The following is a 15,126-nucleotide window of genomic DNA, read 5'->3' as shown; positions in this document are numbered from 1 at the left end:
CTATGCCTGTTTCTTTGAGGTAAAAAAAAGCATAGTATGTACGTATTCATTATGCTTTATAATGAACAGACATATTGTTCAAAGTTTAATCGTTATTTGTTTGTTGTTTATGTGTTCTATTCACAAATGGCCACAGAGGCTGTTTTCATTCATAACCACATACCCCTATCAAGACAACAAAAACTATACCAGCGTGTACACAGTTGACATTGGTTTTTTTTCTGAAGAGGTGTAACAGCAAAATTCACAGAGATAAATAAATACGTAGTGTGGTTCAATATATGCAATCCTATGTGTCAGTCCATTCTGTATTCATGCCACGGTGTGTAGATCTTGTCGATGTATGTCTGTCCATTCAAGGCGTAGTATGTGTGTGTGTGTGTGTGTGTGAGTGCGTGTGCGTCTGTGTGTGTGTGAGTATGTGTGTGTGTGTGTGCGCGCTTGTGTGTGTTATTTTACCTCATTAAGTATGCATCAGATTGCACGATTTCAAGTTCAAAATTGCAAAAGCTCCCTACCGTGGGAGGGGGGACACCCCCCTCCCACACCCTCCCCCCGCTCGGTCGCTTCGCTCCCTCGCTCGGGCGCTTCGCTCACTAGCGTTGGCACCCAGTCATCCCCCCAGGTGTACGAACCTGTCTACGCCACTGATTACAAGAGCTCGCATGCACGGACAATTTTTTAAACGGACGCTCATTCCGTTATTACTGAGCAGAAAAAGGAAAACAAGGTATCAAAATGCTAGGAAAAATGTGCCAAATATGATGACAGAGAAAATTTGGCGATTTTAGGTTGAAAAATACCAGTACGGGCGAAAACGCGCGCGCATGCGCGTGTGCGCGTTTTTTTGCGAAACGCTTAAAATGGCCAGTGAAACGTATGCAAAATTAATTTGAGATGATTTAGAAAAATTTATTTTTTGCGCGCGCGCTAACGCGCGGACGTAGGCATGCGCGCGCGTTTTTGACCTAAAATAATTATTAATCGGACGGATAATGACCTTAATCATGATAAATATGAATGAGAAATGCCTTTCCGTTATGAAGATATGATCATGAGTAAAAAGTACCAAAAAACACAAAATGGCGCCTGGATGACGTCATGAAAATTTTGTGACCTTAAAAATGTTACTCTCACGTCTCATGACAATGACCAATGACTGTGCCAAAATTGAACGAAATTGATTAAACCGATCTCGAGTTATCCTGTGAACAAAAAAGTGGGAACAATAAATAAAAACTAGACATAATACTTGTTTTGAACAAGTATAGGTGGGCTGGTCCAACTAAAACTTAAGACAAAATAAATGGCACATTTGAGATAGCTAATTGTCTCAGCTACAACATACTCGAAGTTCATCGTAAACGAAGCTAAAACGACGGAGATATTGCTCGCAAAAGACGGAAATGTAGAATCCAGTTCTGAGAAAAACTCATGTCCCATAGAGAATACACGCAAAATGTGAAAAATTGACATTCCTCCTTTAATCGCAAAATTACGCCATGATGCTTTTGTCAAAATTAAAAATTGTGAACATTGCATTTGTAGAACATTGTCTCAGCTAAAACATATACAATTTTGGAAGAAAATTGATAAATATTAAGAGAGATACTATCAATTTTCCAAAAATATGATGACAACATAATATGCAAATTAAAATTTTGAGTTTGGAGGCCATTATGATGACGTCATAAGTTAATTGTGGGTAAAATAAGACATGAAATCATATCTCCAATTTATATTCTATCACAATATGAAAAAAGAATTAGGGTGACCTTGCATCCTAAAGAGCTACAATGGATTTTGTGTAGGCATGTTTTTGTCCATAATTATATTCTATGTAATACAAGAGCTCGCACGCACAGAAATTTATGTTAAACTGTCGATCATTCCGTTATTAATAGTCATAAAGAGACAAACATGGTATCAAATTGTTTGTAAAAATATGTGGAATATTATGAAAGAAAAAAAATGGCGATTCTATGTTGTGTAATAATTTTACGCGCGAAAACGCGCGCGCATGCGCGTGTGCGCGATTTTTTATAAAATGCTTAGAATGGCCTAAAACGAATGCAAAATGATTTTGAGACGATTTTGAGCATTTTAATATTTTGCGCGCGCATTGACGCGCGGAGGTACGCGCACGCGCGCGTTTTTTGACCTGCAATTGACCGGACGGATATTGACCTTGATCATGATAAATATGAATATGAAATAACCTTTGGTTATGAAGATATGATCATGAGTTGATTTTCGTAAAATTTTACAAAATGGCGCCTAGATGACGTCATCAGTGAAGGTCAATATTGAAAACGTTATTGTGCTTTGTACATATGCCTATACATATGTATGCCAAATTTCAAGGCATTTGATTGAGCCATTTCCAAGTTATCTTGCCAACAAAAAAGTGGTTAGAAATAAGAAAAATATATAATAAATAAATAAATAAACTAGATTTGTAATACTTGTTTGGAACAAGTATAGGTGGGCTGGTCCAACTAAAATTTGAGACAAAATGAAGGGCACATTTGAGATATCTTATCGTCTCAGCTACAACAAACTCGAAGTACAGCGTAAACGAAGCTAAAACGACGTAGATATTGCTCGCGAAAGACGGGAATGTAGAATCGAGTTTTGAAAAAAAGTCATGTCCCTTAGAGAATACACGCTAAATGTGAAAAATTGACATGCCTCCTTTAATCGCAAAAATACGCCATGATGCCTTTGTCAAAATAAAGAATAATTAGAACTGCATCTGTAGAAAATTGTCTCAGCTAGAACGTATCAAAATTTGGAAGAAAATCGATCAATATTTACAGAGATACAATCAATTTTCTATAAATATGCTGACGTCATAATATGCAAATTGGAATTTTGAGTTCGGAGGCCATTATGATGACGTCATGAGTTAATTGAGGATCAAATGAGACATGAACAAATATCTCCGAATCATACTCTATTAAAATATGAAAAAAATTGGCGTCACCTTGCATTCTAAAGAGCTACAATGTATTTTGTATAGGCATGTTTTTGCCCATATATGCTATGTATTACAAGAGCTCGCGCGCACGGAAATTTTGTTTAACGGTCGATCATTCCGTTTTTAATAGTCATAAAGAAACAACCATGGCATCTATTTGTTTGTAAAAATATGTAGAATATTATGAAGAAAAAAAAATGGCGATTCTATGTTGTGTAATAGTTTTACGCGCGAAAACGCGCGCGCATGTGCGTGTGCGCGATTTTTTATAAAATGCTTAAAATGGCCTCAAACGTATGCAAAATGATTTTGAGACGATTTTGAGCATTTTAAAATTTTGCGCGCGCATTGACGCGCGGACGTACGCGCACGCGCGCGTTCTTTGACCTGAAATTGACCGGACGGATATTGACCTTGATCATGATAAATATGAATGAGAAATAACTTTTGGTTATGAAGATATGATCATAAGTTGATTTTCGTAAAATTTTACAAAATGGCGCCTAGATGACGTCATCAGTAATGTTTAATGTTGAAAACGTTATTGTGCTTTGTACATATGCCTATACATATGTGTGCTAAATTTCAAGGCTTTTGATTCAGCCATTTTCAAGTTATCCTGCCAACAAAAAAGTGGTTAGAAATAAGAAAAATAAACTAGACATATAATACTTGTTTGGAACAAGTATAGGTGGGCTGGTCAACTAAAATTTGAGACAAAATAGAGGAAAATAAGCGACATACTGCTTACAAATTCTTAAAAAACAATATCATGTAGATTCATAACGTGAACTAAATTCACCTTCTATAGGCATAACACGCAAATTATGAAGTTTTTGACATGAGGCCTTTAATCAAAATTTTCACTATGATGACGTCATCAAAATGAAAAATAATTATTACTGCGCTTGTAGAGAATTGTCTCAGCTACAACATATCGAAATTTTGAAGAAAATTGATCAATATTTACAGAGATACAATCAATTTTACATAAATATGCTGACGTCATAATATGCAAATTCGTATTTTGAGTTCCAAGGCCATTGTAATGATGTCACGATACACTTAATGGCCAAATGAGACATGGAATCATATTTCCGACTCATACTCTATCTAAATATGAAAAAAAATTGAGGATCCCGGTGCATTCCAAAGAGCTATAACGGATTTTGTATAGGCATGTTTTTGCCCATATATGCTATGTATTAAAAGAGCTCGCGCGCACTGACATTTATCTTGAATTTACGCTCATCTTGTTAATAATGGTCATAAAGAGATAAACATGGTATCAAATTCCTTGAAAAAATATGAGAAATATCATGAAAGAAAAAAAAATGGCGATTCTATGTTTTGTAATGGTGTTACGCGCGAAAACGCGCGCGCATGCTCGTACGCGCGATTTTTTATAAAATGCTTAAAATGACCTGAAACGTATGCAAAATGAATTTGAGACGATTTTGAGCATTTAAAAATTTTGCGCGCGCACTGACGCGCGGACGTACGCGCACGCGCGCGTTTTTTGACATGAAATTGACCGGACTGATATTGGCCTTGATCATGATAAATATGAATGAGAAATGATTTACCGTTATGAAAATATGATCATGAGTAAATTTTCAGAAAATTTCACAAAATGGCGCCTAGATGACGTCATCAGTCAAGGTCAAGGTTTTAAACCTTACCGTGTTTTCTCCATATGCCTATACATATGTGTGCCAAATTTCAAGTTATTTGATTTAGCCATTTTCAAGTTATCTTGTTAACAAAAAAGTGGTTAGAAATAAAATAAATAAATAATAATAAAGGCAATTTTAACAAAATTATAAGGTGGTCTGTATAGATACAGCCCACCTGATAATAAATAAATAAATAAATAAAGGCAATTCTAACGAAATTATAAGGTGGTCTGTACGTTATACAGCCCACCTGATAACTAGATTTGTAATACTTGTTTGGAACAAGTATAGGTGGGCTGGTCCAACTAAAACTTAAGACAAAATGAATGGCACATTTGAGATAGCTAATTGTCTCAGCTACAACATACTCGAAGTTCAGCGTAAGCGAAGCTAAAACGACGGAGATATTGCTCGCAAAAGACGGAAATGTAGAATCCAGTTCTGAGAAAAACTCATGTCCCATAGAGAATACACGCAAAATGTGAAAAATTGACATTTCTCCTTTAATCGCAAAATTACGCCATGATGCTTTTGTCAAAATTAAAAATTGTGATCAGTGCATTTGTAGAACATTGTCTCAGCTAAAACATATACAATTTTGGAAGAAAATTGATCAATATTAAGAGAGATACTATCAATTTTCCAAAAATACGATGACAACATAATATGCAAATTGAAATTTTGAGTTCGGAGGCCATTATGTTGACGTCATGAGTTAATTGAGGGTAAAATAAGACATGAAATCATATCTCCAATTTAAATTCTATCACAATTTGAAAAAAGAATTAGGGTGACCTTGCATCCTAAAGAGCTACAATGGATTTTGTGTAGGCATGTTTTTGTCCATATATTCTATGTAATACAAGAGCTCGCACGCACAGAAATTTATGTTAAAAGGTCAATCATTCCGTTATTAATAGTCATAAAGAGACAAACATGGTATTAAATTGTTTGTAAAAATATGTGGAATATTATGAAAGAAAAAAATTGCGATTCTATGTTGTGTAATAGTTTTACGCGCGAAAACGCGCGCGCATGCGCGTGTGCGCGATTTTTTATAAAATGCTTAGAATGGCCTAAAACGTATGCAAAATGATTTTGAGACGATTTTGAGCATTTTAATATTTTGCGCGCGTATTGACGCGCGGAGGTACGCGCACGCGCGCGTTTTTTGACCTGCAATTGACCGGACGGATATTGACCTTGATCATGATAAATATGAATATGAAATAACCTTTGGTTATGAAGATATGGTCATGAGTTGATTTTCGTAAAATTTTACAAAATGGCGCCTAGATGACGTCATCAGTGAAGGTCAATATTGAAAACGTTATTGTGCTTTGTACATATGCTTATACATATGTATGCCAAATTTCAAGGCATTTGATTGAGCCATTTCCAAGTTATCTTGCCAACAAAAAAGTGGTTAGAAATAAGAAAAATATATAATAAATAATAAATAATAAATAAAGGCAATTCTAACGAAATTATAAGGTGGTCTGTACGTTATACAGCCCACCTGATAAAGGCAATTCTAACGAAATTATAAGGTGGTCTGTACGTTATACAGCCCACCTGATAAAGAATAATAATAAATAATAATAAATAAAGAAAGAAAATTCTGACGAAAACAATAGGTGATCTGTCGAAAACGACAGACCACCTAATAATAAAGAAAGAAAATTCTGACGAAAACAATAGGTGATCTGTCGAAAACGACAGACCACCTAATAAAGAAAATCTTGACGAAATCAATAAGTGATACGTATAGACTTCGTACGTATCACCTCAGGCGCGGATCCAGGATTTCTAAGAGGGGAGGGGGGGGGGGGTACTGAGCACTACACCCCTCCCCCTAGATTTGCCACTGCATCTAATAAAGAAAATCTTGACCAAATCAATAGGTGACACGTATACTTCGTACGTATCACCTAATTAGGGGTAACCAACCACGCTTATTTGCAGCAGATCACCTAATAACATTAAAAGGCAACCAAAGTGTTGGTTAACAGGTTACTGGACCTATTTATGAATTCAATATCATTACCTGAATTAATGGTTTGTGCTCCAGCGAGTAGAACCAAGTCATCTGGTATGGTATACCCGTTAACCGTTCCAGTCACTGTGACGTCACCATCGATAGACAAACCCGTGTTAAATGTAATACCACCTGTCGCGAGGCTCTGGGATCCACTGATCTTCAATATCTGGAAGTGCACAGAATATATCCAGATTTCAGGGTATAACCTAACAGAATCATCTTTAGAAAAAGTTATATTCATATTAATTTTTTCCAATCATAATACCATTTTCCCCCCTTCAAATATTTGTAAGGTATTACTGATGAACCTTTAAGAAAAAGAACCAGAACTTGCTTAGAGTTCTATAATGCTTAAATAAGAATTATAGATAGTTCAAGTTGTTCATTTCACGTGAGATTATTCTATGGATAAAACTCTATCATGATCTGTTTATTCACAAAACATTTAAGGAAGACGAAATATCGATAATCTGATGATCTTTTCTAGTTATTACTTTACACACATAACATTCATGAAAAACGACATGAACCAGGGCAAGACTAAACATTTGAATTCAAGAAGCTCTAAACTAAACGCTGTTCACATCCAAGCTCTTAAAAGTCACTGCAAAGGAAACGATACGGCTCACGAGTCAAACCCCTATTTATAGTTCAAAACTATAAAAGTGTTTTAATCAAACTCGTTCTTTTTATTCTATGCTGACCAATAAAAAATAAAAGTTGCAAACTAACTTACGTTTGTATCAAATGCTGAGAGATCTTCACCATTTATAGTTTTCGTGTTCGCCATTGTCAAATCACCAGAGATGGAAACTGCATCAGAGAAAGTCTTGTCACCTGTACATGCATAGATTAAATGGTCAGAGTTGAAAAATGATGATCACTAAAGATGGAAAATGATGATCACTAAAGATGGAAAATAAAACACCACAAAATTTTGCAGAAGAGGGGCATGATTCTAACATTTGACTGAAGTTTAATTTTCGCATAATTATCTTCATGCAGCCCCAAGATAGAGGAAGTGCAATGAACACTAACGGATAAAAACAAAAAAATCCTCCGCTCTTCTATTTGCTGAGTCCCACAATCTTGTACAATTTGATTTGACAGAGTCGTTTTGATATATTAGTTTGTCCAATTATTTATAGGACTGTGAGACCCACAATCTTGTAAAAATTTGATTTCACAGTACCGATTTGATATTATAGATTGTCCAATCATTTATAGGACTATGGTTATTGTATATGATTTGAAGATGAGACATAATTCTTCGGCTGCCCTTAGAAAAGAATGGACTAGTTTAATGTGTGGTACGTAACTTCAAAGCGTGAGGAACTCCTAAAATTGTCCTTTTGTTTTCTTCTTCCCCACCACTTGTAAATAATCAAGACAAAAGACCCACCAGCTATGTCTCCATTTTGAGCAAGAAGGACAAAGTCATCCGGGATAGTTTGACCATCAATAGTACTCTGGAGAGTAACGGCTCCTGAGAACTCGATAGAACTTGTCGCTTCCACCGTCACCTCAAAGGTTTGTTCTCTCCTCTTCGCTAGGACGTCATCATAGAGATCTTCTACGTCAACACCATTGACGTCCCCGGATACAGTGATGTCACCAGATACTGATGATCCATGTGGAATAAATGAATATGGTTTGCTTGTTAGTTTCATTTCCAGGTCTGGGAATTTCATGACGTCCGTTTGATTTGTCAAGAAATTCATTTTACAGATAGCAAATCGTATAAGATGTCTTAATATTGGTTCAATTGAACTTAATACATATTTGACCTGGAGTTAGATTTATCATTGGAGAAGTTAGTAAGAAATCTGTGATTGCGCGATATGTGATTTAGGCAGTTAAAAAATCCATACATATTTTGCAAAACATGGCCGCTCACAATTTTTGTATATGAACCCCACAATTAAATTCGCTTACTTTGTGGAAAAGTAATTAAAACGAAATCGTTTCTATACGCTCGGAAAGACTTTATTTGTGTGTTTGTTCAGATTGAATAACCAAGCTACTCATATTGCACAAAACATACATAATGAAAAGTAAAGAAATAAAATGTTCAAATTTGGATTAACTCTTACAAGTTTTAATAATAACTTTTAAAGGATATTTTTTTTAAAGCATTATACATTTTGCCTATTGATTACAATCACGATATAGTTCCTTTTTTTTGTATAGCGCACATATTGCAGATTAGCTTTGTGCTAAACATGTTACCCAATAAAGTCTACTACTATCAAGCGCTGTTGCTTCTGGCACTCTGACATAAGAAACCAATGCGAAGTGGTTGAAAAAGTAAGTCAGGTGCCAAACGCATACCTGGTGGAGAGTGACACATATAAGAAATATACTGTCTTGTCAAGGGACTTCACTACCGAACGTGGTTTTGAACCACACCCTTCTTATAAAGGATAAAGTCAGATATAACGAACCACTATACCCAGAACGCACCTATTACATTGTTAGTGAATGTTTTCTGGCCAGCCATGGACTGCGGTTCATCGATGATTTTGATGGCAGTTGCTGCATATTCACTCAGATCGACGCCATCTACGGTTTTTCCTTCAGCCACAATGGTATCACCGTACACCATGATGTCTTTAGTAAATATCACCATTCCTATATGAGTGGAATTTAATATTTGTTTAAGTCATCATTTTTTCATCTTTACAACATTTTCTCGCTTTTACACCTTTTAAAAATGAATACATATGGAAACTAATACTCATTAGCTCTTGTTCTGTGGAACTCTCTACCCTTTTACTATTACATATCAATTGGAAATATATATTCTCTCGACACTTTTAAGAAAGTCCTGAAGACCTGTCTTCTCTTAAAGGAGCACGATGAAGGGGACAGTTCACACTCCTTTGATTGTCACAAAGAAATTACTTCCCATGATGGTAGACATGTGACCCTCCTTTAAGTTATGTACAAAGAACTCAAAACTTTGACCTTCTTTCCTTGTCGGCAATTATTTTGATATTTATCGTAAAATCTTTTTAAAATCTGTATTTTTGTAAACAATTGTCGTCAAACTGAAAAATTCAAAATTTCTTTCATAATTTGTTGTTTTGCTTGTTGGAAATTTATCAGCTAATTGGTTTATAAATTTTTCTGACACACCTCATTTAGAATGATCTATTGAAGCTCCGACCTACTAGAAAGGGGGATATAACCAAGATTTGTAAGAAGTCAATTTTAAGGGCTATTCAAATAGAATATTGTATCGCCCATAGAAGTCGTATTCGTATTATTGATTATGTCATATAATGTTGGTACATTCGAAAAGGGAATACACAAGGCTATATTAAAATTGCCTCGGATAGAATTCTTAGAATATCTTTGGGATCGTGTTTACAATGTCCTCCAGACGGAATACCTGTGATAGTCTGATTGACGTAGATAAGGACCGCCTCTTCTGATAGATCGATTCCATTCACAGTCCCAGATAAGATCACATCCTGTTGAGCTTCTACTCCGCCATCAACGATTGTTAACCGTGAATCAATGGTCTGTGCTCCAGAGAGGGTGAACACACTCTCAGATATATCTATACCATTGACATTCCCATCAACGATAACGACATCTTGGCTTGTTAGGTCATTAAGGAACGTTTTAGAGGCTGTGGGAGACAAATGAGAAACTACAGATTTACTCATTTTGAATCATAGACTTGGTCAGTGGTTTCAACTTATATACTAGCTTATTTGTTGTTAATGAAGTGATCTATTCGTCATCTCCCAGATTCAATAAGGATTGTGTGCACATATGTATATCCATGATACAGGACATGGTTCCAAGTTTGTGAATCCTGAGAGGATAAATTAGCCTGTAAAACTGTTTCTTAGAACACTTGGTTTGATCATGGACCTATTACGGATGGACATTCATCATTTTCTTAACGAATTCATTGTGATTGTCTCCGTCAATGTCATCTCAATAACATTCCGTACATGTTTCGTCACTTTGATCTCATGATGGTCACCGCCAAAAAGCCGGGACAGAATCAAGATAGTGATTTTACACATGTTAATCTACATGCGCAGAAGATAATAACTCGCCTAAATCATGGAAAATCGATGTGCAGTTCTGGCTTATAATCGGAAATTGTTGTTCCGTGTACTGTACATGTATTTTATTTTGAAAAACACGTTGATATTACCAGATAGAGGTTATTTTTGGAATTTTGGGTTATGATTTAAAATCCCGTTTCCTCCTAATTTCCTCATAATATTCCAGAGTTACAAAGCACAGGGCTTATAAAGATCATGGCCTTCTAACTGTTTTATAAGGTCATGTGCGAAAGTGTGTGCGAAAGTGTGCGAATCAGTAATAATACATTTCATATCACCAAAATCGTCTGCTTTTCAACTTTGCTGCTCCCCATTGGGGATGCTTTCACTTAAGACACACTCTGACAGAGCTCAGCACACCATCCAAACAAAACCCAAGAGAGGGAAACTGCTCCTTTGTCAATGACCGAAAATGCTTACGCAGTCGTTATTGTTAAAACAGCTGAATGTTCTCATTAAGATGCACATAATTAGAAGGCGGCGACGATCATTGGATCAAAGAAAAAAATCACGTTGAATGTCCATCCGTAATAGGTCCATGGTTTGATACACTTTGCCAATCGGGTGATATCTTCCATGAAATATTGATTTGTTACTCATCACCCGATTTAAATCCAAGTGGTATACCTTCAGAACAAAACTCTGAGGATGTGTCACTTCTTTGCTTGTCAGATACTTAGATCTTTTAGAAGATCAAGGACGAAGAAAAAACACCCGATTACTTTTATTCTTTGTCATTGTTTAAAATATTGTGCCCCTTTTTGTTTTGAAATCATGGATTGCCCTTAGATTACTGTACCTGTAATGGTCTGATTAGTGTCATGAAAAACTGCATCGTTATAGGCACTTGTAAAATCGACGTCGTTGATAAGGCTTCCATCTATAGATACATCGCCCGTGATGTCGACGGCGCTATTAAAATCCACATCACCGGAGAGAGTGCCACCGCTGGTGATAGACAACACCAGACTGCTAAACTCGGATACATCCACCTAATAGGAGAATAAACATTACATTCAGAAAACATCTCATGCAATCAGAGGGAGTACATAATTTGTTTGGAAGAGAAAATCAAGGATGGTATAATTTTTGAACGGTCTTGACTCCCACATGAGAGGTCCCTGGACGATCTTAGGCAAGGAAAAAATGAGTCCCTGCCAACCAAACCAATGCTGGGATAAGAATTGCAGGGGCCCCAGGATGTGGCTACCCTGGGCTGATAAGACCAAATTATTGTTATCATTGCAACACTAGGCGGCTAAACTAAGATTTATCCACCTAAAATCACGAAAACGAGAAATAAGATATATTGGAAGACGTCTCTATGCTCCTAAAATAGTTTTTTTTCTAAATCGACCAAATTAGGAATATATTACATAGCTCTATGCTTGTTAATTCAAATAGTAATTTCCAATATCAATCACTAGATTGAAGATCAGGTGCCCAGTCGTCAATCACAACTAGAGTGTGAAACGCGTATTATTAAATGGCAGACACCGCTATTTGTCGCGAAATAAAAACTTCACGGTCATCGAAGTTCTAACTTTTGTTTTCTTAAAAGCTCCATAATTTGGGTATGCAATGTTTTCAATACGCCCTGTATAAATGAAGTATGAATTTCAGTCGACTTACTGTATCCACGGTTTTTCCTGGTGAGACATTCATAGGCTGACTCAGACTGATTTCTTGTGAGAATGTCTTGGCTCCATCCACGGAGGCACTACGACTAGACACCACAATATCCGTGTTCAAATCCAGGCCGTTAATATCACCATTGATATCAACGTTGGCGTCAAGATCGACATTAGAATCGAATGTTTTTAATCCACCAACCGTTTGAGAAGATCCTTTATCCATGACGTCGTCTAAATAAGTAGGGGCGACAAAAAGACAATATTTCTTTGTCAGTCGATCAAATAATTAACATGTCGCAAGACTCTAAATGATAAACACAAACAATGGTTTATTCAACAGAAACAATGGGGTTTCATAAGCTTTTAACGAATTTAAATGGGATTGATTAAAACGCTTTCAAATGAAGAAGTGTAAACATACACTCATCACGAGATGTTGAACTATCGAAGCAAGTTCTGGAGCCAGCATAACGAATATTGTTTGGGACACTATGACAATCAATGAAACATACGCTACATTATATATTCCTCTAATTCATATAACAATGTGGTGAATTCTGCTTCGAACTTCTCAAGTGGGTCTCAAACTAACATTATAAAACAATTGATTCAATTAAATTTAATCATTGATTAATTTATTTATATAACAGAAGTGAGTCTTCTATTGGTACGAAAAGAAATTAAAAAGAGAAAAGTCAGCTTGTGACACATTATCTTTTTGACGAGCTTTAACTTATTGTTTTGTTTACCCCTTAAAGCACAGTAAATCCTTGGCTGAAGGCAAATAATACTTCGTGAAAACACCCCTTTGAAGTATCCTGCATTGGCCGAGCCGGCATATACTCATTCCCTTTTAAGCCCGGACAAATGATACTTGGAGAAATATATTCCCTAGCTTTAGTAGCTCTAATTAGTTAGATTGTAGAAAATGGAACAACATTCTGAAATATTATGGCCCCTCTAGCGGTGACGTGCCTAAAAGTCGAGTGGATACCCCGACGGACTGTCTATCAAAAGGTCCGCGGTTCAAGTCTCGTCGCGGCACTGTCCTTTTTAAGACATTGATCTACATTTGCCACACTCCACCAAGGTGAGGTAAATGGGGACCTGGTAGGAATTTATTCCTTCAAACGCAGAGCGCGCGACAGCTGCTCTGCTTAAGCCAGGGTAATCACGATGCACTATATTAGAGACTTCTGATAAATTAAGCGTTAGGCGCTATATAAGCAAATATAATTTTGTATCATTATTATCCTGTTTATCGATCAAGTTCTGGGTTCTCCAACCGACATGAGCTCACCTGGTACAGTAATAGAATTGATATCACCTGATACCGTTACAGCTGTTCCTACTGTGAGGTCATCAGTAAAATCCACCTGACCCGTCATTGTCTGCGAGCCGGTAAATCGTAAGGCATTATCATCAACGTATGATAGGTCTATGTCATCATTGATCAAATCATCCTGTGATGTGAACGAATCGGCTTCGGCTTCACCGCTTACAACCGTCTGTCTGGCACTTATTGTAATCGAGCCTGCAAGAATGGAAACAAAATGTACAGAAAAATCATCGCCGACGATTCTTTTATCAAAGACACACCGTTCTTTTGAATTTAACACAAATGGCTTCTCTCGTACCTATGTATTGCAATATGTATTGCAATACTAATCATAGCTGTAAAAAGATGGTAAAATATTGAAATGAAAATTGTTCTTACAATGCAAGAAGAAAATAAAGTTCAGTATACCATTACGTGTGTAGTGGTGTTTGAGGGTAGGACCATAGAGACAGGGGGAGTGTGGAGAGATTATATCATCTACACCTCACGTTGCATTTTCCGTCTCCTTTTCTTCTCTCCTTTCACCCCTCCCCCAACAAAAAACTTTACCCCATTTTATTTGGATGGGAAAGTGCCCCCATGCCCACTGTACAAACGCCACTACATTAAATTATGCGCTTCAATTAACCCTTTCCTCGTTACCGTGTACATTTTAAAGATACAGTTGGAGAGTATCCAATTGATATGATCAGATCGAAGAACTTACCAAAAGTTATTTGATTTAATTACAGCTAACGGTGATGTTTGGTTGAAGATTTTTTTCCTCTCTCGATAATTCCAGTTTAATAACCCTAACCTTTACCCATGGACCCTGGCGCAAGGCAATGTCGTGAAGCGTTCCAAAATGTATCGTCTTGACAAACACGAATATAAAGCATATCGAATAATTCTTGCTGTGATAATCTGACCATGGAGCATTACGAGGAAAAACGTGTCATTTAGCATTTTTTAATGATTTTGTAATTACTAAGGTTTACCTACTTTATATCCATTTTTGTCGACTTGATTTTACTTTATTTAGTTAACTTTTTTTTGATTAGTCAAATTAACATAAAATAACATAACGATGCGCAAACGTTGACAGGAACTGAAAGAAATTAATGCAGTCAATTTAGATCAAAAGTAGAATATTACCTGGGATAGTCTGCACTGTAGATTTAGTAACAAAGCTTGGAGGATGAGCTCGCAGCGATCGAGAATTATTTCCATTGTTTCCAATAGCTCGAATCAGCTCAGGATCTACTTCATACGGCTGCCCACTCTGAACCTCAAGCGTTTTGGTCTGAAGGATCGGAAGCCTCACAGTTCCTACAACGGAAATCAATTAAGGACCTGTGAGTCTGAAGCCGAAACATCTTTGTCAAAATA

The 15,126-nt window shown here is 36.5% G+C and overlaps 1 protein-coding gene across 2 annotated transcripts in view; it reads right to left on the bottom strand.

Annotated features, from left to right (window-relative positions):
* LOC583108 overlaps positions 1–15,126 on the bottom strand; it is a 56,513-nt gene that overhangs the window by 29,858 nt on the left and 11,529 nt on the right. For both annotated transcript variants that reach the window (XM_030984076.1, XM_030984077.1), the window contains exons 10-18: positions 14,893–15,066; positions 13,720–13,953; positions 12,418–12,650; positions 11,585–11,777; positions 10,092–10,334; positions 9,161–9,328; positions 8,100–8,318; positions 7,434–7,534; positions 6,704–6,863 (exon numbers count right to left, since the gene is read on the bottom strand). In XM_030984076.1, coding sequence (XP_030839936.1) covers positions 6,704–6,863; positions 7,434–7,534; positions 8,100–8,318; positions 9,161–9,328; positions 10,092–10,334; positions 11,585–11,777; positions 12,418–12,650; positions 13,720–13,953; positions 14,893–15,066 — 1,725 coding nt within the window. The remainder of the gene's footprint in view (positions 1–6,703; positions 6,864–7,433; positions 7,535–8,099; positions 8,319–9,160; positions 9,329–10,091; positions 10,335–11,584; positions 11,778–12,417; positions 12,651–13,719; positions 13,954–14,892; positions 15,067–15,126) is intronic.

This window comes from Strongylocentrotus purpuratus, unplaced genomic scaffold (genome assembly GCF_000002235.5).
Source record: "Strongylocentrotus purpuratus isolate Spur 01 unplaced genomic scaffold, Spur_5.0 spur5_scaffold_14, whole genome shotgun sequence".
NCBI lineage: Eukaryota > Metazoa > Echinodermata > Echinoidea > Camarodonta > Strongylocentrotidae > Strongylocentrotus > Strongylocentrotus purpuratus.
The sequence above is the reverse complement of the archived record's forward strand: the minus strand, read 5'-3'. Positions and strand labels throughout refer to the sequence as shown.